The sequence below is a fragment of the Hyla sarda genome, chromosome 2 (assembly GCF_029499605.1).
Source record: "Hyla sarda isolate aHylSar1 chromosome 2, aHylSar1.hap1, whole genome shotgun sequence".
Lineage (NCBI taxonomy): Eukaryota > Metazoa > Chordata > Amphibia > Anura > Hylidae > Hyla > Hyla sarda.
In genome coordinates, this window is record NC_079190.1 from 299,329,765 (window position 1) to 299,355,995 (window position 26,231).

The 26,231-nt window shown below is 40.1% G+C and overlaps 1 protein-coding gene across 2 annotated transcripts in view; it reads left to right on the forward strand.

Moving 5' to 3' along the window:
• The window catches only part of ITPR3 (inositol 1,4,5-trisphosphate receptor type 3), a 275,928-nt gene that overhangs the window by 38,839 nt on the left and 210,858 nt on the right, over positions 1-26,231 (forward strand). For both annotated transcript variants that reach the window (XM_056557562.1, XM_056557561.1), the window contains exons 2-4: positions 20,865-20,935; positions 21,194-21,315; positions 25,576-25,662. In XM_056557562.1, the coding sequence (XP_056413537.1) occupies positions 20,865-20,935; positions 21,194-21,315; positions 25,576-25,662 (280 nt within the window). The remainder of the gene's footprint in view (positions 1-20,864; positions 20,936-21,193; positions 21,316-25,575; positions 25,663-26,231) is intronic.

The following is a 26,231-nucleotide window of genomic DNA, read 5'->3' on the forward strand; positions in this document are numbered from 1 at the left end:
GAGGGCACTGGACTGAACAGGCTGGCACTGTGTTAGGGAATGATTTACATAGTACAGGACTATAGATAGCATGTGAACATGAAAAGGTTTACTGATGCACTGATTTTCATGGTGCCGTGTGAGAGGAGGAGATTGTACTGTGGATATACAGCAGTGAATACACTGGCATTTGCACAGTGGCCTTTATATGGGTGGACAGAGATGAGAGAGAAGCCTTGATTTACCTTTGTAGATTGTCTTTAGCAGACAGACTTGCTCAGCTTGCAGGTTTACAACCCAGGCCTTTTCAGACTTTCTCTCTCCCTTGCACATAGCACATTCTAAGTCCTGCCGCACTTCCTGTGTTTTGTCCTGGATCTTTCTCTAAATGCAGAAATCCTCTGACAACAGGCAGTACACAGTAGATTGTATAGAAGGTTGACCCCTAGTGACCAAGACTTTAGAGCTGTTTATCTAGGGTGAGAATTCAATGAAGTGAGTTATTAATATATTAGGAATAACAGCTATCAAATGGAGGAAAGTTGTTTGAAACGACAGTGCCCACAAAGGTCTATATTTTATTGTTCTGAGAAAGTATTTAAAAACAGGAAAAAAAAAACTCTAACATAAAAAAAATCTTAGACTTCAGTTCACCTCTATAGGGCACTGTACATTAGATGAGTCTTCCCATCCCCATCCCCTCTGCTCAGTTTTTGTCATAAAAGTACAAGATACAGTTCTCTAAAAAATTATGACAGAAGACAGAAAATATATTAAAAAAAAGATAGAATGTGTAGGGATGCGTTTTTTTTTCTCTAATGTATACATTTTGTATGTTCCGGAAAATTCTAATAAAAAGGCAAAAAAAATTACACATGGATCATTCCTAAGATTTTCAGGCACAGTATAACAAATACAATTTGAATAAACACAAAATACAGTTTGTATATCACCATTTAGATACATAGAAACATAGAATGTGTCGGCAGATAAGAACCATTTGGCCCATCTAGTCTGCCCAATAATCTGAATACTATGAATAGTCCCTGGTCCTATCTTATATGAAGGATAGCCTTATGCTTATCCCATGCATGTTTAAACTCCTTCACTGTATTTGCAGCGAACACTTCTGCAGGAAGGCTATTCCATGCATCCACTACTCTCTCAGTAAAGTACCGTAATACTTTCTGATATTACTTTTAAACCTTTGCCCCTCTAATTACTTTTAAACCTTTGCTTAATCTGTTAAGGATGCAGGGCGTATAGTAACACCCTTGCGTCCTTGTACTTACGCCCTGGTCCCGTTACCAAGTTTTGAACGCGTGCTCACGAGCTGAGCACACTTCAAACCCGGTGGGTCCCAACTGCTATCATCAGCCAGGACCCAGGGTTAATGCCAGACATTGCCGATGGCGTTGATGCCCTGCATTAACCCGTGATCAAAGTTATTCTCAGGGTCTAAAATGCTGGGTTAACAGCAATGTCCCGATCAGCTGAGAGGATAGCAGGAGGGCACTTACTTGCCTCCTCGCCATCCGATCGGTGATCCTTTGCTGCCTCCAGCCTCCGCAGGCTGGAACAGCATAGCACCGATAACACTGATAAATTCTAAGCCAAAGCTCAACATTGAACAGTTGAAAGATTGAAAGATTACATAGTGTAGCCCCTTATGGGGACTAGAGAAAGTGTAATATATTAATAAACCCTCCCCTAATAAAAGTTTGAATCAACCCCAGTTCCCATTTTTTAAATAAAATAATGTAATCAAAAATAAACATATGTGGTATCGCCGCATTTGTAAATGTCCGACTATTAAAATATAAGGTTACAGTGGGGATCAAAAGTTTGGGCACCCAGGTAAAAATTTGTATTAATGTGCATAAAGAAGCCAAGAAAAGATAGAAAAATCTCCAAAAGCCATTACATTACAGATTAGACATTCTTATAATATGTCAACAAAAGTTAGATTTTATTTCCATCATTTACACTTTCAAAATAACAGAAAACTAAAAAATGACGTCTGCAAAAGTTTGGGCACCCTGCCGTGTTAATATCTTGTACTGCCCCCTTTGGCAAGTATCACAGCTTCTAAACGCTTTTTGTAGCCAGCCAAGAGTCTTTCAATTCTTGTTTGAGGTATCTTTTCCCATCCTTCCTTACAAAAGTCTTCCAGTTCTTTGAGATTTCTGGGCTGTCTTTCAAGCACTGCTCTTTTAAGGTCTATCCACAGATTTTCAATTATGTTGAGGTCAGGAGATTGTGAAGGCCATTGCAAAACCTTCAGTTTACGCCTCTTGATGTAACCCCCCCCCCCCCCCCCCCCCCGTGGATTTCGAGTTGTGTTTAGGATCATTATCCATTTGTAGAACCCATCCTCTCTTTAACTTCATCTTTTTCACAGATGTCATCAAGTTAGCATCCAAAATTTTCTGAACTTTTATTGAATCCATTTCTCCTTCTACTCTTGAGATGTTCCCTGTGCCACTGGCTGCAAAACAACCCCAAATCATGATTGATCCACCCCCATGCTGTTGGACAGAGGTTCTTTTCATTAAATTTTGTTCCCCTTCTTCACCAAAAGTACCTTTGCTCATTCCGGCCAAAAAATTCAATTTTAACCTCATCGGTCCACAGAACTTGTTTCCAAAATGCATCAGGCTTGTCTATATGTTCATTTGCAAAGTACCAACGCTGATTTTTGTGGTGAGGACGTAGAAGAGGTTTTCTTCTGATGACTCTTCCAAGTATCTCTTTATAGTGGAATAGTGTACCACAACTCCAGTGTCTGCCAGATCTTCCTGGAGGGATTGTGCAGTCAAACGTGGGTTTTCAATTGTTTTTCTCACAATCCTGCGAGCTGTTCTGTCTGATATTTTCTTGGTCTTCCAGATCTTGCTTTAACTTCCACTGTTGCTGATGACTGCCATTTCTTAATTACATTCCGAACAGAGGATATTGACATCTGAAAATGTTTTGCTATCTTCTTATAGCCTTCTCCATCTTTGTGAGCGTCAACTATTTTCAGTTTCAGATTTCTAGACAACTGCTTAGAAAAACCCATGGTGCTAATTGTTGGGGAAAGGTCAGATGAGTCTGGGCATTTAAAACCTTTGAGAGTGACATCACCAGGTCATCCCAGATGATGATTGAGAACAGGTCTTAGCTTTGCTAAGGGGGCAGTGCATGCTATAAATTCTGCAGGGTGCCCAAACTTTTGCAGATGCCATTTTTTAGTTTTCAGTTATTTTGAAAGTGTAAATGATGGAAATAAAATCTAACTTTTGTTGACATATTATAAGAATGTCTAATCTGTAATTTGATGCCTTTTGGAGATTTTTCCATCTTTACTTGGCTTCTTTATGTACATTAATACAAATTTTTACCTGGGGTGCCCAAATTTTGATCCCCACTGTAAGGTGAGGAGTAGTTGCAATATGAGATGCGGAGGTGCTCTGACTAAACAGAGTAATCGATAGCAAGAAATGTAGGACAAAGGATGATGGCAACTCACCGCTTCTTCTCAGTTTTCTTTATTGTAGAAAAGTACTCACATGAACACAAGTAGTGGGAGGGACACATGACGGGGGTGTATGCAGAAGCCTTATGCATACCCCCCAGTCATGTGTCCCTCCCCACTACTTGTGTTCATGTGAGTACTTTTCTACAATAAAGAAGACCGAGAAGAAGCGGTGAGTTTCCGGCATCCTTTGTTCCATGTTTCTTGTTATTTCCCAGTAATGCTTTACTTTTAATACAAGAGTACAGTGAAAGGTGACGCCAGTATATAGATATTACTGGATCCAGCACTATTTACAGCAGAGATCAGCATCCCCCCTCTATGTAGAATGACCTTTGAAAAGTTCCCAGAAAATGCACAGCAGCATCTTCAATTCATTTGAGTGTAACAGGCTCTGTCTGCTTTTTACTAAATGCTGTTGAATACAGCTCAAGCAAGATGGCTGCCCCCATAATAATGCACACACAATGTATTTAAAAAATGCCATCAGAAACAAAAAAAGAACATATTTCAGTACTTGACCCTAATCAGGAAAAAATCTAGAGGATACATTGCCTTTTAGGAATTTTTGTGGCCATAGAGTAGTCATTTACAACCAGGATTCTAGCAGTGTTATCTGTTTAGTCCCAGCTGAACTGTGACCACTTAGCTGGATCATTTGGTCCCCAGTTTGACAACCTGTCCAGTACATGTTTTACTGTGTAAACAGGATATTAGTCTGTCCGGTGGGGCTGAATACCTGTAAATTACAGGATTACATCATCACCTATCAGATCCCTCTAGGCAGTTTAGACCCCTCTCCATCCAACTCTGCTCTCATTTGTTCATCTTTGTTGTCCTCTCCCATGAACAGAGTTTTGCGGAAGAGGTTAGTTCTGCCCTACCTATAAAAGAAAAAAGTGCAGTGATATAGTAGGTCAGTCCATATCACAGCACAAAAAATATGTAATGGAAAAAGTGGGTCAGCCTTAACACAATAACACTGCAAACTTATAACCCGCTTCTAAAATATACATTTTAATGATTCAATTAAAATAACACAATATAGCCCTAAGTATATAAAGCAACCTCACTGACCACAGAGAAATTCTGTTAGTGGGTTTCAAGCAGGGTAAAGATATGTACTCAAATGTCCCATGCTCGATTATAGAAAGATAGTTTACTCACAATTTCTTGGAAGAAAGTAATAATCTCAGGATTTTGCGGACAGGGATTCGCAGTAATCGGGAATGCCTAATATCGCGATTCATTTTTTGGGGGAATAAATCGTGCAAAGATAGTACTTACCCCACCATCTCAGCCTTCCCCTTTTAAAGGGGTACTCCGATGCTTAGACATCTTATCCCCTATCCAAAGGATAGGGGATAAGATGCCTGATCGCGGGAGTCCCGCCGCTGGGGACCCCTGGGATCATGCACGCGGCACCCCGTTTGTAATCAGTCCCCGGAGCGTGTTCGCTCGGGGACTGATTACTGGCGACTACAGGGCGGGGCGGCGTGTGACTTCCTCGATCAGGCATCTTATCCCCTATCCTTTGGATAGAGGATAAGATGTCTAAGCACCGGAGTACCCCTTTAAGCAGGGAGTAAGTTATAACCCTAAGATGACCACCGCCAGCGAGCAAGGTAAGGTGATACATTCTCTGTTTCCTGGACAATCCCTTTTAAAATAATAAAAACAATCATATAAATTGTGCGGACTCCTTGGTCACCTTCTGGTCTATGTTCACCTTGCTACAACGATGAAATGTCAACACATGACCACTGTAGCCTGTCAATGGCTACAGTGGTCATTTTTTGACATGCCACATTATTGCTGGAACACAGTAAACAGAGACCAGCAGGGGCCAGGAAAATCATTGGCACACAGTGCATTTTATATCCACTACAATATATGTATGGAGATGATTTGGCTGTCCAGGCATGCTGGGAGTTGTAGTTTTGCAACAGCTGGAGGCAACCTGGTTGGAAAACACTGCCCTAAACTATCGCAAACTGTAATATCAGGAGCCACCAAATTTTTCTATATTATTTCTTCTGTCAATCAGCAAAGAAAAAAATATAGAACTAGTTCAGGTCACTATTTCTAAAAATAAATCCAGGTCATGTGAAAGTGAATTATTATTGTTCTGGGATTTCGAATAAGTGTGTCAGACTTTGAATACAATGAAAGCTTGAAATTTTTTCCTTGAGTTCTAAGATTAGTACTGTTTGTAGTCATAGGCCAGTACAACGTACAAATAAAATATAATTAAGGATGTTTTCACAAGTCAGAAATAATGCAGAAAATGTCAATAAAAAAAAAAGAATGTTTTGCTGATTTTTGCTGTGGTCCACAAAATCTGGAACAATAAAATGTTATTGCAGATTTGTTATGGATTTTGATTCTCTATTGAAATTGATAGAAAATGTCCACAGCGTAGCCACAAAATAAATGTTTTAGGGATGCACCGAAATTTCGGCCACCGAAAGTTATCGGCCGAAAATGCCCCTTTCAGCATTTTCGGCCGAGTGAATTTTCCACCGATAATTTCGGTGGGCGTGGCTTAATCCTCTCCCGACCCATGATATACATGTATGTCATGAGGACCTGACGCGGGCTGCAGGTCGGGTCCGCTTCATAATCGGGAAATGCCTGCTCCTATCAGCAGCAGGCATCTGCCTGTAATGACGGACATCGGAGATTGCTTCGATGTCCGTCATTTACCTGGTTGCCAAAGTATATGGCACGGACTCCTGACTCGAGCTCACTCCATACCTGATGGCCCCCTGCTGATTGTTGTAGCAGGGGGCCGCAGCTAATAGCCGATACGTGGAGATCGCCGCATGTCGGGTATTAACCCTTTAGCACCGGCATCTAAAGGGTGCTTTGAACACTCCCTGGTGGTCCAGTGGGGTGGATCACCCCCCCTTTGCGCAGCGTGATTGGGGGCGATCTACTCTAGAGGTAGCCGGAGGGCTTACCTCTCCATCCCTGGGATCCGTTTCTCTTCATTTGATTGAGCCTGGCTAAGCAGGCTCAACCAAATGATCGCAGAGCACACAGATCAGTGTGGTTCTATGGAACCCCATTGATCTGTAGGAGGAATCTAAGGATTCCTCCTAAAAGTAAAGTCCCCTAAGGGGACTAATAAAGTGTAAAAAAATTAAAATTAACCTGTTAAGGACCAAGGGAGTAAACTTACGCCCCTAGTCCCACTCCCGTGATATAACGCGGGGTTACACGGTAACCCCGCATCATATCACGGCGGGCCCGGTATCATAGTGAAGCCGGGACCCGCCTCTAATAGCGTACGGCACTGATCGCGGTGCTGCACGCTATTAACCCTTTAGCCGCGTGCTCAAAGCTGAGCCGTGTGGCTAAAAGTGAAAGTAAAATGTGCCGGTTAGCTCAGGGAGCTGTTCGGGATCGCCCCGGTATAATCGCGGCATCCCGAACAGCTGTACTTCAGGAGGAAGGTCTCTTACCTTCCTTCCTGCAGTCCGATCGCCGAATGAATGCTTCAAGCCTGAGATCTAGGCTTGAGCATTCAATCGCCGAAAACACTGATTGATGCATTCCTATGGAGATGCATCAATCAGTGGTAAAGATCAGTACATGCAATGTTATAGCCCCCCCCCCCCTGGGGGCTATAATAGGGCATAAGAAAAGTGTAAAAAAATCATTAAGCCTTTCAATTATCCCTTCCCCTAATAAAAGTTTGAATCACCTGGCATTTCCAAGAATTAAAAAAAACTGTGAAAATAAAAATAAACATATGTGGTATCGCCACGTGCGGAAATGTCCGAATTACCGAATATACCGCTTTTTAAACCGCACGTTCAATGGCGTACGCGCAAAAAAATTCCAACGTCCAAAATAGCGTATTTTTGGTCACTTTTTATATCATGAAAAGATGAATAAAAAGCGATCAAAAAGTCCGATCAATGCAAAAATGGTACCGACAAAAACTTCACATCTCATGAACATGGAAAAATAAAAAAGTTATAGGGCTCAAAAAATGACAATTTTAAACGTATACATTTTCCTGCATGTATTTATGATTTTTTTTCAGTAGTAATACAAAATCAAACCTATATAAGGCTGGGTTCACACTACGTTTTGTCCCATACGGACAACCACGGTTTTAGGTCCGGTTGTAAAAGCGCATACGGTGCAAAAATGAGCCGACCGGACCGAACGTTTCACTCCGGTCGGCTCATTGAAATGAATGACATACGGGAGCGCATACGGTCACATACGGGAGCGCGAGCTTTTAGCTCCCCCCTGCCGTATGCGCTCCCGTATGGGACAAAACGTAGTGTGAACCCAGCCTAAGTAGGGTATCAATTTAATCGTGTGGACCTAGAGAATAAAGATAAGGTGTTATTTTTAACGAAAAATGTACTACGTAGAAACGGAAGCCCCAAAAGTTACAAAATGGCATTTTTTTTTCAATTTTGTCGCACAATGATTTTTTTTCCATTTCGCCGTAGATTTTTGGGTACAATGACTGATGTCATTACAAAGTAGAATTGGTGGCGCAAAAAATACGCCATAATACCGATTTTTAGGTGCAAAATTGAAAGAGTTATGATTTTTTAAAGGTAAGGAGGAAAAAACGAAAGAGCAAAAAACGAATAACGCCTGGTCCTTAAGGGGTTAAAATTAAATAAAAGTTTAAAAAAAACAGCTATTAACCCCTTCCATAAAAGTTTAAATCTCCTTTTCCCATTTTCTATATAAAAAAATATTACAAAATAATAAAAATAAACATATTTGGTATTGTAACATGCATAATTGTCCCAACTATTAAATAATTTTGTTTCTGATTATGGTCACATCACATCCGTAAAAAAGGTAATAAAATGTAACAAAAACTATATTTTAAAAAAGGGGTGGGGTGATGCATTTTCGGTTTCGTTTTTTTTTGGCCAAGCACAGCCTGAATTTTCGGTTTCGGACCAAAGTTTCCCTTTCGGTGCATCCCTAGAATGTTTTGTGAATTTAAAATTACTTTCGAAATTCCTTCAATTTTTTTCTGCAGTGTGTGAAAGGGATTTCTGAACATCCAGCCCATATGAAAGCACCCTTAGGGTACGTTCACACGGCCGGATTTATTTGCAGGTTTCCCGCTGCATATTTGAAAGGGGGCAGGCTCTTCTTGGCTGTCCGCAGCAGATTTTCTGAAATTACACAGCGGAAAATCTGCTGCGGACAGCTGAGAAGAGCCTGCCCCCTTTCAAATATGCAGCAGGAAACCCGCAAATAAATCCGCCCGCGTGAACGTACCCTTAGGATGTGGTCACACATTACAGTTAATTATCGATACTGGAACTAATTACAGCATGCGGTTTTGTCGCAAATGGTTGAAATTGCTGTAAAAATGGTGTACTTTATTGTGTATATGCAAATTCTGAACGGTACTGCGCAGTAAAATGTTCCATTTTGTACTGATATTTCACCCATTTGTGGCAAAAAAACAAGCCTGCTTCTTAACCTTTACATATACAGCAGACATCAGGAAAAGGTGAAATTGGTCAGTAGGGCCTGAAATGATTTTTTAAGAATCACTGTATGGGCACAGAATAAGAACTATGGCTCAATTTGGTGATGAACACAGGCAGAAGTACTGAAGCAGTGGAGTCAACTAGTTGCCTACTGGACATAGATATCAGTAACAGCTGTGGCTACCTTTGGGGATTCCCCACAGGAATCTGGAGTAGTGAGTAACCAATGCTAAAATAGTTTTTTTGTTGTCGTTGTAATTTTATTTTGGACCACTATCTGGTCTGCAGAATGGAGAAAAGTAACATTTATGTGTGGCCAAAATTGGATTTGTTTCTGTCATAAAAACACAATCAAGAAAAAAAACTGCAAAAAAAAAACTACTTTTGATATGTCTGAGGAACATCCAAAAAAGAAAGTAGACTTACATAACAATAGAATAACTAGTATCAAAAACGTTCATATTTATTCAATTCAATTGCAGCTAAAATGACACCCCAATAAAGTGTAGCCTCAACATATGTATGTCAAGCATATAAAAAGTGTAAGTTTACAGGGTTTATGTACATCATCATAAAAAATGCAATTAATCAATGAGTTAAAAATGAACACATAGCATGTTTTTAAAACTGCACCCTCACATAAGTAACTTAAAAAATGTGGAAATCCATATCAGATACTAATCAGATAGAACTACATAGAAATGCATATACTGTATATAGCACACTCACCCAACCTGTTCACATTCATGATCCATGCACTATGTATATATATGCATGTTAAGACCGAAACATAGCACATGCATTTTATTGGGATGTCCCTTTCTCTGCATTTGGATTGAATAAAAATTTATGTTTTGATATTATTATTTCTTTTTTTTTTTTTTTTTGCTGTTGTCAGTCTATTTTTTTTATATGTTTTGACAGAACATTGAACTACTGGATTACTGATGTGCATCCTCTGCCCTATTTTTTGGTATGAGTACCCCTACGTTGTGCTATTGGATTTTTCTTTATATGCCACAGAAACATGTCAAAAGTTTTGATCGATGGGGGTCTCAGTGCTGCAAGCTCCAAATCGGTCCATTTTAACCCCGTATCCGGTTTTGTGACCGGACCTAAAACTGTGGTATGCTGTGGTTTTAGGCGGTCACAAAAACGCATACGGGGCAAATATGAGCCGACCGGAATCACTATCTGCAGATCGTAGTGTGAACCCACCCTTAGTCTGTAGGCCAGCCAGGGAAGCTTAACAGAGATCGATGTGAGCTGGGGAATCAAGCCCTTAAAGGGGTACTCCGGTTAAAACCTTTTTTCTTTTAAATCAACTGGTGCCAGAAAGTTAAACATATTTGTAAATTACTTCTATTAAAAAATCTTAATCCCTCCAGTACTTATTAGCTGCTGAATGCTACAGAGAAAATTCCTTTCTTTTTGGAACACTAATGACATAACGAGCACAGTGCTCTCTGCTGACATCTCTGTCCATTTTAGCAGCCGTGCATAGCAGATGTATGCTAAGGGCAGCATGGTGGCTTAGTGGTTAGCACTGCTGCCTTGCAATGCTGGGGCCTTTGGTTCAAATCCCACTAAGGACAACAATAAATAAAGACTTATTATAATAACATCAGCAGACAGAACTGTGCTCGTGATGTCATCAGAGAGCATTCCAAAAAGAATTTCCTCTGTAGTATTCAGCAGCCAATAAGTACAGGAAGGATTAAGATTTTTTAATAGAAGTTATTTACAAATCTGTTTAACTTTCCGGAGCCAGTTGATTTAAAAGAAAAAAGGTTTTCACCGGAGTACCCCTTTTAACCCAGGGACACAATCAATAATGAGAAATATGGCACTCTCCTAATTTATCGGTGCACAAGTAGGTTCCCAAGCCATCAATACTAGAAGAAAAACTCTGCACTCAAACAGAACTGAGTATTACTTGTATTTTATTTGGCGATCTTTAGAATCTGACGTTTCGGTCCAATCCCTGGACCTTCCTCAGAGTTAGATTGCTGCGGAGGTGTGAGATTTAGGAAATACGGCTTCCAGCCGGGAAAAGAGGTGTGTGGAACGCAGTCTATGACTGCTAACAGGTGACCTTTTTTACAAAAAAAAAAATGCACCATTTATTTTCTTTTTTAAACTCCATTGCAGTTTTTAATGCAGTTTTTGAGCCAAAGCTAAAAGTGGATTTGAAAGAAATGAAAAATATAAAGATAGGGTTTCAACTTCTTTTTGCTCTATCAATTTCTGATTTTAGCTTAGGCTGGGTTCACATTACGATTTTACCATCTGACTTGCGCTCACCATTTTTTACATGCAAATTTTACAAAACTGTATATCATGTCGTATCCATTGACTTCCATTGAGTATCCGTATTCAACACTTGCATCAGTTTTGATCCGCATCCGATTTTGGCCGATTTTGTAATGGGTGGAAAATCATGGTTGACCACGATTTTTCGCCCAGATTTAAAATCGTATTACAATTGTATCCGATTTTCATATAATTAAGCTCTATGCAAATCGTATTGAATCGTGTGACTGTGCGATTTCATCCGAATAATGGCACACCTTTTTAATTTGACACATGCGCAGGCAGTAGCCTTGGAATACACTTCACACACACTTTTATTAACACATGATCTGATTTTTTTGTTAAAAAATCAGATAAAGAAGCATAACATTTTTAAGCATACAATTTTTGGAAAGGATTTTTAATCGGATCCCCAACATTTTTTTGTTATACAATTTCATTGAATCTGTTTTTGTCCGATTTTACTGTCCGTTAATCGCACGGTAAAATCGTTATGTGAACCCAGCCTTAAACTGCATCAAAAACTGCAATGACTTATTTAACAACAAAATAAATACTGTGACCTAGAGTTATCAATCTGTCCAAGACAAAAACTGTATTGCCCATAGCAACCAATTACAGCTCACCTTTGGTAAAATTTTTTATCTGAGATGTGATTGGTTGCTATGGTCAAAACCAGACAGTTTGACAGACAAATTGATAAAGATATGTGAAGCCACAATTATTTCACCTGTTTTTGGGCTGTTTTGTGGCTCCAACAATGGCCCATAATAATGTGTGTGAACATAGCCTTAGCATACAGCATTTCAAAAGGAGGAATTTTGCTCTGGGCATGAAAGCCCAAATTACTCTGGTAATTAAAGGGTTAATAGATCTGTCCGATCACAACAGTGTGAAATCCTGCGATCTTTGAGAGCACAGATCAGGATATGACCTATTTGATATTTGACTTGGTAATTTATAACAAATGTAGTTCTCATTAAGTATTTTAATTAACTGGGAAAAAGAAGATCCTTTGTTCAGATGAAGAATGTGAACTCGAGCATTCGTTTTCAGAATATTTAATACAAGGCAGAACTGTTAAAGCTGCCAAGGGCCAAGAGCATTATAGGGGCCAGAATAAAATGGCAGCATAATACATTCCTAGTACAGATTTTGGGAGTCTTGCGTTCTACCACTCTTAGGGAGCGTATTCATGCTGCAGGTCTGCAGTGACTAGATTTTACAGGAGAACCAGAAGACAGGGAAGACCATCTCCACACTCCAGGGCCCAGCGACCGGTATATAATCCAACTCAATCAGAAGGTTCCTTACAATGTAGTTAGAGCATTAGTGCAATGCATCAGAACCTTTATCAGGTATAACTCGTTGCAAAGAAACAAATTTATATAACACAAATAACTCGTCCCACCATAACATCACTTCCGGGTTCATATAGTAAACAGGAAACAATAAATATGCTAAAAAGTTCTATTCCAATCTAATATTCCCTTGTAAATTCTTTCTGTGGGTCAATATATGAAACCTTATTCATATCACCAAAGATCTTCCATGCTTCACTTAGATATGCCTCCCTGGTAGATAACTATTTCATCATTGTCCTGTGGCTTTTTCAGGGCTCAATTTAAATTTTGCTCAAATTATGTTTTATTTTAGATTTGGGTATTTTTTATTTTTTTAATTAGTACAACATCATAACATTTCTTAAGATGATGTTCCCTTCGTTTTTAATTTCCACAGGTTGAAGACAGCGCTAGAACTATATTTTCTAAATTGTCCCTGTAAAATAAAACTGCATTGGCGTGCGCTTATATCATGGTTTTTACACCATGAACCATAACAAAGTGTTCTCTTCTACTTTATTACTTTACCCACTTCTTAAACTTCTATGACAAGCTTGTGAGTAAACAATTGTTGCCATACAACTATGGGTCAAAGTGTGCAGCTAACATTTATGGAATAAAATAGGTCAGAACATGCAGTTTGTGTGTATAATTGCGGCTTGGCCTATAACCAAATCAAAGCTTGCATGAAGGAGTGCTACAGTTAAAAGAGGAGACAATGGCATAAATGGGCCTCTCAGAGTCTGAATAACTCTTGTCATTACCTTGTCAAGCTATATATATGGCACAGAACCAAGAAACTGTGTTCTAAACCCGAGAAAGATTTGTAACTTTACTAGTCTGTATCGAAGTATAGATCCATAGAATTTGGCAAATAACTTTGCAGATAACTTTCTTTACTCATCTTGTACTGATGGCTGCTTGTTGTTAATATTTGAGCTACATTTTAAGTGAAGTGACTTTTAGAGGTGCTGGGTGGTTCATGCAATTCATACTTCACTGGATTATACAGAGGAACAATTGAGCAATTCATGGAAGTGTTTTGTAGCAAGTCAATAAAGAGTGTAATTAAAACCACTGCATCTAATTTAGGTGCTATGGGGCTCGCAGTATTGATACTTAGTTTTTGAGTACTTAGAATCTATTTGCAAGGTATCCATCAAAATGTCTGCATTAGGCTAGGTTTCCACTTGGTTTTTTTTCTAGCGTTTTTTTTAAATTTATTTTTTACCAAAAACACTAGAAAAACTGCGAGAAAAGCTGCCACAGATTTTCCCTGTATTTTTGCATTTTTTCTGGAGTTTTTGCCTTTGGGTGGAAATTGCATTTTTTGGCCCCTTTTGCGTTTTTTTCAAAATTTATTGGGTTAAAAAAAAAAGAAAAAAAAAAAAAAGGATGCAGCAGGGATGGAAAAAAAATGTATTTAACGAAATTTATATTTTTTATAATGAAATACATTTTTTAAACAGGGATCAATTTGTGTGGGCGGGCAAGGGACTAAAAATGAAGCCGACAATAATAAAAGTGTGTGTTTTTCACTTTTTTTTTTTCTTTATTGTTTACATTTCTTAGGTAGTACTACTACTCCCAGCATGGAACACACTGTTCCATGATGGGAGTAGTAGTTCCTGTACTAATAGAGAGATCGTCCGGGTGTCACTCCTGACACCCAATGCGATCGTCCATAATATAGCAGAGATGCGGAGTGGCTCTATACAGAACTTGCATCTCTGCTCTGTACTCCGGGCCGGTCAGTGATGTGAATAGAAATTCACATCACTCATTCATATTTTCCGCCCAGAGTGGGGATTGGCCGGATAGTGGCAGCCAATCCCCGCTCTCAGCGGGAAATATGAATGAGTGAGTGGCTGGCCGGAGTACAGAGCAGAGATGTGAGCGCAGGAGAAAGCTGCTCCGCATCTCAGGGATGAAGGATGATCGCAGCGGGTGTCAGGAGTGTCATCCACTGTGATCTGTCCTTAACTGCAGGTACAACTGCTCCCAACATGGAGCACACTCTGCTCCATGCTGGGAGCTGTAGTACATGCATTAATAGACAGATCACAGCAATTGTCACTCCTGACACCTGCTGTGATCCTTCTGTATAATGTAAAGATGTGGGCGGCCGCTCTTCTATGGTCCCCTGCACTGATGTATATATACACCTATTCATATTTCCCACAGAGAGTTGTGATTGGCTGGAACCATCTGGCCAATCACAACTCTCTGCAGGAAATATGAATAGGTGTATATACAGCAGTGCAGGGGACCATAGAAGAGCGTCCGGCCGCATCTATATACAGAGATATACATTTGCATTATACAGGAAGATCGCAACGGGTGTCTGAAATTACACGGGCGATCTGTCATTTATACAGGTACTACTACTCCCATCATGGAACAGTGTGTACAGTAGTACTACCTAAAAAATAAAAAAGTGAAAAACACACACACACTACATTTTTATATATTTTTAGGTCCCTGCCCGCCCACATAAATTGATCCCTGTTTAAAAATGTATTAAAATTTTGTTATAAAAAAGATAAATTTTGTTAAATACAATTTTTGCCATCACTACTATATCTCTTTTATTTATTTTTATGGTACCCTATGAAATTTTAATAAAAAAGGTATCTCCATCACTTTTTTAAATTGCTAAAGTCCAACAGAGAATAAAAACCACCTGCAAAAACGCCATAGTTAAAACCCACATGGTGTTTTTCTTGGCGTTTTTTTACTCCCATAGAATTCTATGGGAGAAAAATGCCACGATTTCAGGGGAAAAAAAACCTCCATAGGCTCAACATGCTACGATTTAGAAAAACCGCCAAGGAGCTGAAAAACGCCAAAAAAGAGTGAAAAAACACCAAAAGGAAAAAAAAAATGCCAAACTGAAGAATGCCAAGTGGAAAAACAATTTAGCGATTTCTCATTGATTTACAGCTAACACCTGCCCGCAGCGTTTTTTGGCCGAAAAAACGCCATGCGGCAGAATTGGCGTTCCCCCCCCCCCAAAAAAAAACAAGTGGAATTCCAGCCTAAGGGTGCGTTCACACGCTTTTTGTTTTTGCGGGTTTTCTGCTGTGTATTTGAAAGGGGGGGGGGTTCTTCTTGGCTGTCCGTAGCAGATTCCGCCGCAGTCCCTACTGACTTCAACGGGGCTTGCGGCAGATTTTCCACAGCGTAAATTCCTCCGTGGAAAATCTGCTGCGGACAGCCGAGAAGAGGCCACCCCCTTTCAAATACGCAGCGGAAAACCCGCAAAAACAAAAAGCGTGTTAACGCACCCTAAATCTGCCTCCGCTTGTGCTGCTGACTTGGAACGATCTCTTAAATGACCCCTTTTAATCACTGGGTGTGGAACAGCTCCTAATTGTGCGTTCACACTGAGGAATTCAAGAGGAATTCACGAGGAATAATTTCGGTCAGGAAATTGTTGCCTTCTCCATCAAGTGGAATTTGAGCGGAATTCAAGCGGAATTTCCATGCAGAAATGAAGAGGAGTGAAGGAGGAGGCTATTTAATCTACTTTTCTGAATTTTGCTCGAATTCCGCTTGAATTCCGCTCGAATTCCGCTTGAAAACGATGTCTGGCAGAATTTTTTTTTACCATTGACTTCTATTGGATTCTGCTCGCGGATTCCGCTTGAAGAATGAACATGTTCTTTCTTCAAGCGAAAAGGAATTCAGCGTCGGAATTCTGCTAGCAGAATTTCCGCAATGTGAACAGGACAGCAGAAATAACATTAAAGTCAATGGGCAGAGGGGATGTGCATTAATTTGGAGAGGAAAATTCAAGAGGAATTACTCAAGTAAATTCCTCTTGAATTACTCAGTGTGAACGCACCCTTAGAGTCTCTTCTCCACTTCATCAGTTTTGTCAGGCTTCTGTGCTTTAGATCTTAAAACCGCTGGCGGACCTCAAAACCGCTATATCTTCATCTGTTCATAAGCATTCTTATGACTCCACTTTGCCTCAGATCCAATGAGAGGCACTTAAATGCATTCTCAGAGGAATTCTAATCCAAAGGTGCGCCAGGCATAAGCGTAAAGCTGCACATAAACTTAGTGCACTTCTTAAATGATTGCAATCTCTCAAGTATCTTCACAAATTCTCACTGAAGATGTTCTAAGGGACCTTCTCAGGGATCGGAAGGAAGTACAAGTACTGCTCAACAAGAAATATAATCAATACTGTCAGATTTGTGCAGATTTGTGCATCCTCTCACTATGAATGGAGTAATAAGGGCAGACTTTTGGCCTAAGCTATCCGGGATAAGGGGGCTGCTCTCTTTGTACATTGGTCAAGAATGCACATGGCCCGTATTACTTCCCGTATTTTGACTAGCTTTTGGGATTACTATTTGCAGCTGTTTGAACTCTTGACCACCAATACTTATCAGGTGGGCTTTCTCTGGATCTTCTCCCTTCTTTCATCTCAGTCCCTCTCGGTCCTAGACCTTCCCTCTAATACATCTGAACTAGAAGCTGCCATCTCCATGTTGCTGTCTGCAAGTCGTCTGGAACAGACGGTTATACTGCATAATTTTATAAAAATCCTCCAGCAGGACTTTCTTCTTTTGTCTGCTTTTAAAGGGGTATTCCAGGATTTTTTTTATTTGACTATGCTACAGGGGCTGTAAAGTTAGTGTAGTTCATAATATAGTGTCTGTACCTGTGTGTGACCATTTTCTCACAATTCTTCTGTGATTATTGCCCCAATATTTATTTTTAACAGAATACAAAATGACTGTTAAAATGCCTGTCTGCTTAAAAGGGTGAAGCGATCGCTTGGTGGGAGAGAGATCAATCTGCAACTTATTGTATTTTTGCAACAGCTGGGGGCACCCTGATTGGAAAACACAGGTCTTTTGAATGGATGCAGTTCATTTATGTTTCAATGGGTGGAGTGGCTGATGTGTGGAAAGGAGTAAAATGAAATTATGGGATTTGTAGGAAACTGAAACAGGAAATACCAGTGCACAAAAAGCTATCCACAACTTTATGGTAATCTCACAACATAGCCATTTAGCCCCAAGCCATTTAGCATGCCATTACTGTCTGGCAGGTACGTACAAAAATGTTCTTATGGTAGATAACCCCTTTAATGCCATCACTGAGACCTTCATTCTCCCTGCTTCCTTTTCAGCAGCTTTTATAACAGTGTTCCCAAAGAGGGTAAAGACCTCAATTTGTGTCAAAGCTACCGTCCAATTTTGCTGCTTAAATGGTACCTGTCATTAATAATAAAAATTATAAGTTATAGATTAAGCTATTTGAATTACATTTCTGATATACTTCTTAATAAAATGTTGTAACTTTATATCTTAAACCTGTTTAAAACTAGAAGGTCTGGTCCTTCCTGCGGTCCTGCTTGCAGATCTTCTCCTGCAGCAGGCTGGCAGAGACAGAAGTCAGGAAATGCAGGTGGGACCTCAGTTCAGCATAGTGTATAGAGTGTATAGAGCTGAATATTTCCCTCCTTTTTCCTTTAAGCTGTGCTAGACTGTATAGTCATGATGCCTTCAGTGCATAGTGCTGAATATTGTGCTAAATATTGTGCTGAATATTTCAGCTCCCTTTTGCAGCTCTTGGGCAGAGCTGAACACACTGTAGAGTTCAGTGCTGAGAGCTGAGGGGTGTGTGTAGTGTCAACCAATTACAGACCGTCTTACACAGAACTGCTCTTGGCTGTGTGTAGTTGAGTGAGGGAGAAGGTTCTCCACAGCAGTGCTTTAGATGATGTCACTTGCTGGGGAACGCTCCTTCCCAGTCTGTGCAGCTGACTGAGACAGATACAGAAGATACAGAAAAATATCAAGGTATAAAACAAAAAAATAATAAAAATAAAGGCAGTTGGTGGTTTATCATGATAAAGGGAGTGAACTGGAAGGATTATAAAATTAATCAAGCTCATGACAGGTACTCTTTAATGTTGTCGCCAGGCTGGATGCAAAAATGTTGGAATTGCTCTTGACTTCCCTCTTGGACAACCTCACAGTGAGAATTAAAGTTAATGGTTCTCTTTCAGCCCCTTTAAAGGGGTACTCCGGTGAAAACCTCTTTTCTTTTAAATCAACTGGCTCCGGAAAGTTAAACAGATTTGTAAATTACTTCTATTAAAAAATCTTAATCCTTCCTGTACTTATTAGCTGCTGAATACTACAGAGGAAATTCTTTTCTTTTTGGAATGCTCTCTGATGACATCACAAGCACAGTTCTCTCTGCTGACATTATAATAATAAGTCTTTATTTATTTATTGTGGGATTTGAACCCAAGGCCCCAGCACTGCAAGGCAGCAGTGCTAACCACTGAGCCACCATGCTGCCCTTAGCATACATCTGCTATGCACGGTTGCTAAAATGGACAGAGATGTCAGCAGAGAGTACTGTGCTGGTTATGTCATCAGTGTTCCAAAAAGAAAGGAATTTTCTCTGTAGCATTCAGCAGCTAATAAGTACTGGAAGGATTAAGATTTTTTAATAGAAGTAATTTACAAATATGTTTAACTTTCTGGCACCAGTTGATTTAAAAGAAAAAAGGTTTTTACCTTTTAATATCAGAAATGGAACTCGCAACTTTCGACCCTTTTATATGTATTAGTCATGGCATAATTGAAGGGGTACTCCAGGGTGAAAATAAATGTTTTAAGATGAATTGGTGCCAGAAAGTTATACAGATTTGTAAATTACTTCTATTTAAAAATTGTAATCCTTCCAGTAATTATCAGCTGCTGTATGCACCACAGGAAGTTGTGTAGTTATTTCCAGACTGGCCAAAGTGCTCTCTGCAAATACCTCTGTCCATGCCAGGAAATGCCCAGAGCAGGAGAGGTTTGCTAGGGTTATTTGCTTCTACTCGAGGCAGTTCCTGACAGAGGTGTCAGCAGAGAGCACTGTGGTCATACTGTAAATAACTACACAACTTCCTCTGGAGCAAACCTCCTTAACCTTATATCAGAGTTGTGCATATAGACATTAAATGTTCTGCTTTTGCTGATCTTTTTCTTATATATCTCACATCTGGAGATGTCTGGTTGAGGACTTTAGCAATTTTAGTAATTATAAGATTAGCTATTTAAAGTGTGTGGCTATGAATGTCTCTCTTGATCCTACCTTGGTTCAAGGACTTTGTTGCTCATTCTCATTTTAGTGGCATGGCTTATCCTTTAAAGGAGATGTCCGGTGCTCACTTTTCTTATTTTATCCGTTCTGAGCTGAATAATAGAAGAAAACAAATGTTCTCTTACCTGCCTAGGCTCCCCCGGTGCTTCATTACAGGAGTTCGGTCTCTGCGCTGTATTCTTCTTACTTCCTGTTAGCCCGACACGTCACACGGAGCTTCAACCTATCACCTACCTCAGCGATGTCCTGCCTCGGCCAGTGATAGGCTGAAGCTCCGTGTGACGTGCGGGGCTAACAGGAAGTAAGAAGAATACAGCGCGGAGACCGAACTCCTGTAATGAAGCCCCGGGGGAGCCTAGGCAGGTAAGAGAAAGCTTATTTTCTTTTTTTTTTTGCAGCCCAGAACGGATACAATAAGAAAAGTGAGCACCGGACATCTCCTTTAAATATTTGGAGGTCCACATCCCTCGAGATCAGTTCTGTGTTTCCGATCTTAAAGGGAAACTGACAGGCTGTTAACTCACATTAAAGGAAATCTGTCACCAGTGTCACCTGCACTAACCTGTTAGTAACGACAGATATTGCAGGTGACACTGATGACAACGGTACTCACCTTGTCCCGTTGCGTGGCGGGGATCTCCAGTAATCTTGGCCGTTAGCTCCGGCTCCTGGGGTACGGGTGGAGCTTCGTGACGTTACCGCTGCTGCAAGACCCAGGAGAGAGCAGCAGCGGCTGGGGCATGGGCCGGTTATACACTGGGTTATAGTGCGGGTTAACAGCTTTATGCTGTATCTTGCACATGCAGTAACATTTCTTAATAACTTTATAGTTAAGTTTATTGTTATAGTTAAGCAGTAATAATTTAAAATGACTATTTAGTCTCCAGTTCCATGTACACTTTATTGAATATACCTTACTTATAGGAACCCCAGAGATCATTTCTGATATTGAGATGTATTATTTAAATCAACATTTTGGACATTGAAGGTGTAGATATGCCAAGCAATATTATAGGACAGAGTAGTGTGGGCCTGTTTTCATATATATTTATCCTATGTTGTGGTGTATTGATTTGTCCTTTCTTTGCTCTGTGGCAGATTGGTGGATGACAGATGTGTGGTGGAGCCTGCTGCAGGAGATCTAGATAACCCACCCAAAAAATTCAGAGGTAAGCTGTTTTAGTCTATTCCAAATGGTTAGATTAATGTCTGTGTTCAGAACTGTGCATAAAGAATTATTTGTCATTTTCATAAATTTACGTTTTGAATATAGTAGCATGCCCAACAGATGTGAATGGCTGCCTCCCATGTCTATCAATATCTTAATATCATCACTGATTCTAACTACATTACTGTGTTCATTATGTATCATAAATGTTTTGCTCTGCTACCTATTGATGAGACACCTTCTTATTTCATTTCTATAGACTGCCTTTTTAAGGTCTGTCCTATGAACAGATATTCTGCTCAAAAACAGTATTGGAAGGCTAAGCAGGCCAAGCAGGAAAAGGAGAAGATCTCAGATGTCCTACTTCTGCAGAAGCTTCAGGTAACATGCAAACGACACAATAAGCAGCTTGACGCCAGGCAATTACCTTAACAAATTTTCCTATATCTGTAGGCTTCAGCCAACAAATAAAGAAGGAGTTTAGAAATCTATGTGCTCTAGTTATTGCTGAATCACCTAATGCTGTTGCTATATTTAGTTGTGATCTGTTTGAAGAAATTGTGAATAATGTTAGGGTTTATGGCGTAGTATATGGGTATCCGTAGTGCAAAGGCTCTTGTTCCCTAGTTTCAAAAATATAATTAACTTACCCATATGTCTTGGTTTTCCTAGGTTGTGAAAGCAAAATGCAAACAAAGTTAACATGGGGAAACAGAAAGCAGGCTTTACAACTATAAGTGCTTAAAGGGGTACTCTTGTGGAAAACAATTATCTTCATATCAACTGGTGCCAGAGAGGTAAACAGATTTGTAAATGACTTCTATTAAAAATCTTAATCCTTCCAGTACTTATCAGCTGCTGTATACTACAGCGGAAGTTGTGTAGTTCTTTTCAGTCTGGTCACAGTGCTCTCTGCTAACGCCTATGTCTGTGTCAGGAACTGTCCAGAGCAGGAGAGGTTTGCTATGGGGATTTGCTTCTACTCTAGGCAGTTCCTGACATGTACAGAGGTGTCATATAATAGAGCACTGTGGTCAGACTGGAAAGAACTACTCAACTTCCTCTGTAGTATACAGCAGCTGATAAGTATTGGAAGGGTTAAGATTTTTTAATAGAAGTAATTTACAAATCTGTTTAACTTTCAGGCACCAGTTGATTTAAGAAAAATGCATTCTCTCAATAGAGGGTCACATAAATAGTCACTGGCTGCCAACACATATGCGACTGTCCTGACTAATGTTTTAGCTACTTTCATCAGGAAGAGCTCAATCGTCTTTTAATATTTAGGAAAACATTGTTTATTTTTTTGTCACACCAGATTACAGGTTTAATTAAAATTTATTTTCTGGAGTGGTTAGTTATATGTATTTATGTATGTAGAAATATATCTTTAACCCCTAGAGGACATCAGGTTTTTCCTTTTTGCACTTTCGTTTTTATCTCCTCACCTTCTAAAAATCATAACGCTTTAAATTTTCCATCTACAGACCTATATGAGGGCTTGTTTTTTGCGCCACCAATTTTACTTGGTAATGACATCAATAATTTTACCACAAAATATAAGGCAAAACAAAAAAAAAAATGTTGTAACTTTTGGGGCCTTGTGATTCCACGCAGTTCACTTTTCAGTAAAAATTACACCATATCTTTATTCTGTATGTACATTCGATTAAAATGATACCCCACTTAGGGTGCGTTCACACGCTAGTAGTTAGCAGCGAGTTTCCCGCTGTGGGAAACCCACTGCGAGTTACGCTACCATTGATTTTATAGTCCACAAATCTGACACTATTGGGGACTGTCTGTGGACCCATTAAAATCAGTGGTAGCGTAACTCGCAGCAGGTTTCCTGCAGCGTGAAACCCTCTGCTAGTAATAGCGTGTGAACGCACCCTTATATACTGTATATACTCGAGTATAAGCCGACCCGAATATAAGCCGAGGCCCCTAATTTCACCCCAAAAACCCAGGAAAGTTATTGACTCGACTATAAGCCTAGGGTGGGAAATACATCATCCCCCCATGTCATCATCCCCCCTGTCATCATCCCCCCCTGTCATCATCCAGACCCCCGTCATCATCACCGTGTCATTATGACCCCCGTCATCATCACCCTGTCATTTTCATCCCCGTCATCATCACCACGTCATCATCTCCCCCCCTTCATCATCCCCCTGTCATCATCTCCCCCCCCTTCATCATCCCCCTGTCATCATCCCCCCCCCCCTTCATCATCACTGCCTGTCAATCCCCTCAGTGGTCTTCAACCTGCGGACCTCCAGATGTTTTGAAATATCTGGAGGTCCACAGGTTGAAGACCACTGCGCAGGCCTTCGTCATCATACAGACACCCCCCCCCCCCCTTAGTTTTCTAAATTCAAAGTACCACACTGCCGCAGATGCCGTGATCTGTATTGATCACGGCATCTGAGGGGTTAATGGCGGACATCCACGCGATCGCGAATGTCCGCCATTACCGGCGGGTCCCTGGCTGCTGATAGCAGCCGGGACCTGCCGGGCATGACGCGATCAAGGTGGCGCGTAAATGTACGTCATGGTGCGTTAAGTACCACGTCACCATGACGTCCATTTACGTCCATTGTCGTTAAGGGGTTAAAATAAAAAATCCTAATCCTTCCAGTACTTATCAACTGCTGCATGCTCCACAGGAAGTTCTTTTCTTTTTGAATTTTCTTTCTGTCTGACCACAGTGCTCTCTGCTGATACATCTGTCCATTTTAGGAACTGTCTGGAGCAGGATAGGTTTGCTATGGGGATTTGCTCTGGACAAAGTGTCAGCAGAGAGCACTGTGGTCAGACAGAAAGGAAATTCAAAAAGAAAAGAATTTCCTGTGGTACATACAGCTGCTAATTTAAGATTTAAATTTAGAAATCTGTTTTAACTTTCTGGCACCAGTTGATTTAAAAAAAAAATGTTTTCCAGTGGAGTACCGTTTAAGGCTCACTTTACCCTTTGTTACGTTCCTTGAGGGGTGTAGTTTCCAAAATAGTATATTATGCCATGTGTTTTTTTTTTTGCTGTTCTGTCACCACGGGAGCTTCCTAAATGCGACATGCCCCCCAAAAACCATTTCAGCTAAATTTGCTTTCCAAAAGCCAAATGTGACTCCTTCTCTTCTGAGCATTGTAGTTTGCCCGCAGAGCATTTTACGTCCTAACATGGGGTATTTCCATACTCAGAAGAGATGGGGTTACAAATTTTGGGGGGCATTTTCTCCCATTACCCTTTGTAAAAATTGTAAATTTGGGAAAAACTCTGCACTTTAGTGAGAAAACATTTTTTTTTTCATTTACACATGCGACTAACGAAAATTCGTCAAACACCTGTGGGGTGTTAAGGCTCACTGGACCCCTTGTTACATGCCATGAGGGGTGTAGTTTCCAAAATGGTATGCCATGTGGGGGTTTTTCTGCTGTTCTGGCACCACAGGGGCTTCCTAAATGCGACAAGCCCCCCAAAAACCATTTCAGCAAAATTCGCTCTCCAAAATCCATTTGCCACTCCTTCCCTTCTGAGCTCTGTAGTGCACCCACAGAACACATATGATGATTTTTTTTACTTGAGATAAATTAGGTTACAAATTTTGTTGGGCTTTTTCTCCTTGTACTCTTTGTAAAAATGAAAAAAATGCACCCACAGAACACATATGATGATTTTTTTTATTTGAGATAAATTAGGTTACAAACTTTGTTGGACTTTTTCTCCTTGTACTCTTTGTAAAAATGAAAAAAAAATGGGTCAGCAAGAACATGTTAGTTTAAAAATTGAAGATTTAGAATTTTCTCCACTTTGCTGCTATTCCTGTGAAACACCTAAAGGGTTAACAAACTTTCTGAATGTCATTTTGAGGGGTGTAGTTTTCATAATGGGGTCCATTATGGGGTATTTCTAACATAAAGACCCTCAGGAACTGTCCAGAGCAGAAGCAAATCTCCACAGCAAGCCTCTCCTGCTCTGTACAGTTCCTGACATAGACAGAGGTGTCAGCAGAGAGCACTGTGGTCAAACAGAAAAGAAATTCAAAAATAAAAGAACTTCCTCTGTAGTATACCGCAGCAAATAATTACTGGAAGGATTAAGATTATAAAATAGAAGTAATTTACAAATCTGTTTAACTTTCTGGCACCAGTTGATTTAAACACATTTTTTTTTCCACCTGAGTATCCTTTTATAGGGGTACTCTGCCCCCAGACATCTTATCCGCTTTCCAAAGGACCCAGCAGCCAGACCCCCTGCGATCTCCAGCCCGGCCCCCGGTGTTCTGAACATTTATGTTCAGAACGCCAGTTTCATCCCGCTGTGGTTGTTACCTCATGTCCCCTCCATTCATGTCTTTGGGGTTGGGGGCGTGACGGGTTACATACAACTGACTGTAATGTCTAATTTCATCCATACATCTACTCTATAAATTATAAAGGCCCACAGAATATGTTGGCACAACAGAGATAAAGATTATTATTATTATTGTTAGTCTGCACTAGGTTTTCTGCCAAGCTACAGCGGAGGCTCCCAATGAGACCTTGAAGGCAGATGTGAAACAGTTTCCATTCTGTACACATGATTATTATTGTGTGGACAAGTAATGTGTTTGTAAGTTGTTTATGTCCTCTCATTTGTAGCATGCAGCAACAATGGAGCAAAAACAAAATGAGACCGAGAATAAGAAGGTTCATGGTGAGGTGGTGAAGTATGGCAGTGTAATACAGGTAAGTACCATGTTGTTTTAGAGAGGTCAGTAAAATAATTCAATGTGACAAAACTGATATGTATATTTCCACAGAAAAGCCACACAAACCTACAAAATTAAATCTACTCAGACACAGGCAAATATATTTTAGTGTTTTTGCCTTGTCAGAGTTTTCTGTGGAAGCTAAAGAGGAATAAATAAAAATTAATTTTCAACAATTCATTTTCTGCTGATTGCATTACAGATTACTTCTCCATTCAATTGAGTAAGGCTAGGTTTCCACACAGGTTTTTTTCTGGTGTGATTTAGAAAAACTGCAACTGCAGTCAGAAGTGGATTCAGTATGAAGGAGAAGTATGGAAAAATGTTTCATGTAACGTCTTTTCTGTACGGTACCACGTCTCACTTTAAATGTAATGGGATGTTTTGTCTTTTTTTAGGTGGAAACACACAGGCCGACATTTATTAATGAGTTTACACCTTTTTTTCTCCGTACAAAAGGCGCTATTTTGGCGCACTGTGTGTTATTTAGCGCCTTTTGGTGGTAGAATATTTTAGTAATTCCAGATGTTTTGGAGTAGCAGTACA